The 5,564-nt window shown below is 30.4% G+C and overlaps 1 protein-coding gene across 1 annotated transcript; it reads left to right on the forward strand.

Annotated features, from left to right (window-relative positions):
* Positions 1 to 3,387: 3,387 nt before the first annotated feature.
* Positions 3,388 to 5,112, forward strand: LOC130945433 (auxin response factor 17-like). Its single transcript, XM_057874151.1, has 2 exons — positions 3,388 to 4,485; positions 4,972 to 5,112. The coding sequence occupies exons 1-2, from the start codon at positions 3,388 to 3,390 to the stop codon at positions 5,110 to 5,112; spliced, it is 1,239 nt and encodes a 412-aa protein (XP_057730134.1).
* Positions 5,113 to 5,564: the final 452 nt, after the last annotated feature.

Here is a 5,564-nt window from a genome sequence, read left to right on the forward strand (position 1 = left end):
CTTAAACTTTTTTGTCTTTTTATGCAGGTTACCAACACATGATAGATGCTGTTACATGATGACCTTGAAGTGAAGCAGCAGTATACAATCTTTTTTTTTTTTGGTATTACATACAAAATTTTTAAAGTGAAAAAAAAAGTTGTAACCGTAGTAATATTAATATGTGGGCAGTTTTTTCTGTTGTGACTTATTCTCTTCCCCATCTCCATTTTCTCAAGGAGAAAATATTTTTTCCATCCTCGACTTTAACAGGGATATATAATATAACCCTATAGATCTTCATTAAAATTATTCTATTCAATAAAAATTATATTAATTTTAGTTAATTAAAATGAAATAAAAATTTAATATTTTTAATTATCTTATATCATAACACGTTATAAATTAAGTATAAATGTTAAATTATTAAATTTTAAATAAAATATGATATATTTTTAAGAGTAAAGTATCGTTTTTGTCCCCAACGTTTGGGGTAAGTCCCAAAGTTGTCCCTAACGTTTCAATCGTCCTATTTAAGTCCCTAACGTTTCAAAATTGACTCAATGTTGTCCTGCCGTTAGGGATCTGTTAATAAAATTGACGGCAGGACAAAATTGAGACGATTTTGAAACGTTAGGGACTTAAATAGGACGAAAATGTTGGGGACAAAAATGATACATAGAAATAAATTTTAATTTTATTCTTCAATAATAATAATTTTTTACTATACATAATATTCAATTATTTTTAATCACATCTACACTTAATCACATCACTTTTATTCTAAATAAATTTTTTTTATTTTATACTTAAAGTAATGTAATTTTTTTATAAATAAATAAATTTTACACTTTTATTCTAAATAAATAATGTAATATGAATAGAATGAAAGTGTAAAATTATAAAAAAAAATATAAGTAATGTGATTGAGTAATGAAAGTAAAATTACATTATTTAGAATGAAAGAGTAAAAGTATAAAAAAATTAATTTATTTTGAATGAAAGTGTAAAATTATAAAAAAAATTATAAGTAATGTGATTAAGTAATGAAAGTAAAATTACATTATTTAGAATGAAAGTATAAAATTTATTTATTTATAAAAGAATTACAATACTTAAGCATAAAATTATAAAAAATTTATTTATTTAGAATGAAAGTGTAAAATAAAAAAAAATATAAGTAATGTGATTAAGTAATGAAAGTAAAATTATATTATTTAGAATGAAAGTGTAAAAGTTATTTATTTATAAAAAAAAATTACATTACTTTAAATGTAAAATTATAAAAAAATTTATTTATTTAGAATGAAAGTGTAAAATTAAAAAAAATATAAGTAACGTGATTAAGTAATGAAAGTAAAATTATATTATTTAGAATGAAAGTGTAAAAGTTATTTATTTATAAAAAAAATTACATTAATTTAAATGTAAAATTATAAAAAAATTAATTTATTTAGAATGAAAGTGTAAAATTATTAAAAAAATTATAAGTAATGTGATTAAATAATGAAAGTAAAATTACATTATTTAGAATGAAAGTGTAAAATTTATTTATTTATAAAAAAATTACATTACTTTAAGAATAAAATTATAACAAAATTAATTTATTTAAAATAAAAGTAATGTGATTAACTGTAATTTAAAAAACGATTGAATATTATGTACAGTAAAATTAATATTATTGAATGATAAAATTAAAATTTATTTCTATGTATCGTTTTTGTCCCCAACGTTTTAAAATTGTCTCAATTTTGTCCTGCCGTTAATTCTATTAACGGATCCCTAACGGCAGGACAACATTGAGTCAATTTTGAAACGTTAGGGACTTAAATAGGACGATTGAAACGTTAGGGACAACTTTGGGACTTACCCCAAACGTTGGGGACAAAAACGATACTTTACTCTATTTTTAAACATAAAACAAGTATTGTGAATATTACATAATTTTCATTTGAAATACATTCAAGCATTAGAATTGTTATTACAGCAATAGTTCTATTTGAAGCACTAAATTAATTAATATACCTATAATAATTTTCGGGAAAAAGATTACGGGTGAAAAAATTTCAACCTCAATCTAAAATTTTCTCTGCGATTTTCATCTCCATTTCCAAAAAAGAATGTTAGGACAATGATTATTAGAAACTTTTGTGGGGTATTAAAAATATAAAAAATATTTACAATATACATATATATTTGTATATTTTTCTTTTATATCACAAAAGAGATTACTTGAAGAGAACGGTGTAAAATGAAAATTATAGCAAAAACAATTTTGTCTCGATTGAAATTTCAGTCGTTAGAAAATTATGTACATATGTATTGAAATTATAAGTATTTTCTATTAAAAGCAATGTTATTTAAAATTTTAAACATTTGATATTCTGAAGGACATGGTTCACTTAACAGATTTTTTTTTAAATATTATTCTCGATATAAATTGATCACTAGTTAAGGAGAATGAGTATCTCCTACTCAAATTAATCACTGTTATAATTTATTAGTTCTTAAAAGAATAAAATATTAAATGATGCATACACTTTAATTGTATTCTTTTAGTAAATATTTCAAAATAAAATGATAGAATATGACACATAGACAAAATATAAAAATGATGTTTCTATTTTTTTCATTGTCCTTTTTTTAACAAAATAATATTGTGTAAAATTTTATATTTATTTGTCTTGTTTACTAAATAGAATATATTTGTATTTCTGAAAATTATATAAATGAACTTGCACTAATATACAAAAAATTAGTAAAAATGAATATAAACAACATAAACTTAGATATTGAATTTATTTAATACTTTTAATTTGACTACTAAATTAAAAGGCAAGCAGCAGTTCACATATTTGTTTTTAAGTTTAAACTTTAAATATTAATCTTTTATGAGTAGCAGTTATAAACTTCTATTATTTTTTATCATGTTAACTTCAAAAAGTAAATCATGTGGTATATATATTGTAAAATTAAAAAGTAGTATATAGTCTCAAATAATAACTACTTAGATAAATGTAAGAGATTTTTTTTAAGAGAATATCGGATAATAAAGAATCAGTTGCTAAAGTAATTTTTTTTTTCCAACAAGTTTTAAAAGAAGATATAAGATAGGATAACAATTAGTTAAATTTAAATTGTTGTCTCTTCTTCTCTTCAACTTGATTTAAAACGGATAGAGATTGTTGCCTCCAAATAATGTGGTCAGCTTATGAATGAATGAATATCATTGCAATATATATACTTTCTGTCTGAGGATATTTTTGTCACTGATTCTTGCAGGTTAGGACTTCAGGTTATAAAACTCTCCATTCACTTCCCTCACTCTGAAAAAAAAACTCATACCAACCTCTTTCTCTCCATCTGTCTTGTTATCTGTCTTTTGAAACTAACTTTCAGGCTTCAGCCATGCCTCGCCTTCGCCGTAGTTCTCCCACGCTCTCAACATCGCCGTCGACTCCAACCCCTATACCCGCCAAATTCTGGCGCGCATGCGCTGGAATCTCTGCGCGGGCACCAGTAATGAACTCTAGGGTTTATTACTTTCCACAGGGACACATCTACCAACCTGCTTCCAAACCGCGAAATCTTTCATCTCTAGTTTACTCCAGGCCGGTCATCCCTTGCCGTGTCTCCGCCGTCAACTTTTTCGCGGACCCTCACACTGACGAGGTCTTCCTCAGGATTCTTCTCCATCCTGTCACTGATGCATCAGCTCAAGATTTTCTTCCACCTGCCGCCGCCGCCGAATGCAGCGGTGGCAACGGCAATGGCGACGATGAAAAGGTTGAGTCGTACGCCAAGATTCTCACGCGGTCAGATGCAAACAATGGTGGAGCATTTTTGGTGCCGAAGCTCTGTGCGGACTTGATCTTCCCGCCGTTGAACTTTGAAGAAAAACGGCCAGGGCAGACGCTTAGCATAACCGACCTCCATGCCACTGTTTGGGAGCTCCGCCATGGCTACCGAGGAAGGCCGAAGCGGCACCTTTTGACTTCAGGGTGGAGCAAGTTCGTCAACAGCAAGAAGCTTATCTCGGGCGATACTCTAATCTTCATGAAGGACTCCGATGGGAAGATATTCGTTGGGTTACGCCGCAATATGTCCCCGGACCATGACGGATTGGACCACTTATTAGCAGCGTCCGTGGGGATGGACGAGCTGGAAAAGGAAGAACAAGAAGAGATGATGATGGAAGGGTTTGTAAGGAACGAGAAGGGGAGGATGACTTCCGCATCGGTGGCAGAAGCGATGGAGCTGGCAGCCCAGAACAAGCCGTTCGAAGTTATTTACTATCCGAGCGTTGGGTGGGGGGAGTTTATGGTGAAGGCAGAAGATGTGGAGGTGAAGATGAATGGTGTTCTTTACCGTGTTGGGATGAGAGTGAAGATGGCCAAAGAAAATTACGATTCTTCACAGATGACTTGGTTTCAGAGAACTATTTCTTGTATTTCTGTTCCCGCTGATGATCAACCATGGAGCAATTCTCCTTGGCGCATGCTTCAGGTATGAATGATAAGGGGGGGCATTAAGTGGTTTTCTTTGGTTTTTTTTTTTCCTGCTTATTTTCTGCACGTGATTGTGTACTTTGATTGGTTTGTTATACAGTTTAATTGATCTTGACGGAATGGTGTTTAGGTATTATATGTGAAGAACGACCTTTTTGGGTCTGTTTTATGTGAAAAAAAAAAAGAGGTGTTTCTCGGTGTTTTATATACATAGTAAACTGGATTTTATGGGGGATGTTTTCCATCAATTTTCATGTTTTTTTTTTTTCTCACTTGATTTGGATATATACTTAAAACATTAAAGGCTTGACCGTTTTTATAGTTCACTTGATTTGGATATAATAAAGATGCTTCTTGATGAAATGACATAATAATGTAGGAGTCTCTGTTGACTTTTGTAACTGAAATGTTTTCCATTGAAGGAAATTATATCAAATTACTGGTACTGATTTGGGTACTCTTTATCTTATTTAACATCATCTAGGTCACATGGGATGATCATGATGAAATCTTGAAGAATGCAAACTCAGTCAGTCCATGGCAGGTGGAGATTCTTTCTGCCTTACCTTCAACTCCTGCGGCATTTCCCCCAACAAAGAAGCTTAGAGTTACTGATAGAGTGTGAAATTTCGTGCTTGGAGAGATTCAAACTCTCATCAATCTCTGTCAAGTGAGTCCAAAAGTAAAGGGTGAAGAAATTGGAGAAAAGAGTGAGAGAGAAAGATGAACAGAGGAGGGAGTTCCAATGAAGAAGAAGAAGCTGTTGGTGAATTGGAATTTAGAGAAAGAGAAAATTGGAGAAGATGAAAGTTATGTTTTCATTCATCATCAGTTTCTGCATCACATGCTTATCTTTATATAGTTACATAAGAGCTAATTAACTTAATCTGCTTAACCAACTTTGTTAGCTGGCAACTCTAATTGACTAATGCTAACAGCAGTAACTAACTAATTCTAAGTCTACTAATGCTAACAGCAGCAACCAATTATATCACGTTACAGCCTCCCTCAAACTAGGACTATGAATATCTAAAAGGCCTAGTTTGAAAATGTTGCTTGAGAAGGGACCAGAGGCTA

This window comes from Arachis stenosperma, chromosome 8 (genome assembly GCF_014773155.1).
Source record: "Arachis stenosperma cultivar V10309 chromosome 8, arast.V10309.gnm1.PFL2, whole genome shotgun sequence".
Classification (NCBI taxonomy): domain Eukaryota; kingdom Viridiplantae; phylum Streptophyta; class Magnoliopsida; order Fabales; family Fabaceae; genus Arachis; species Arachis stenosperma.

Coding starts and splice junctions, on each gene's coding strand:
- LOC130945433 (XM_057874151.1), top strand. CDS start 3,388: ATGCCTCGCCTTCGCCGTAGTTCTCCCACGCTCTCAACATCGCCGTCG. Junction 4,486..4,971: donor CTCCTTGGCGCATGCTTCAG/GTATGAATGATA, acceptor AACATCATCTAG/GTCACATGGGATGATCATGA.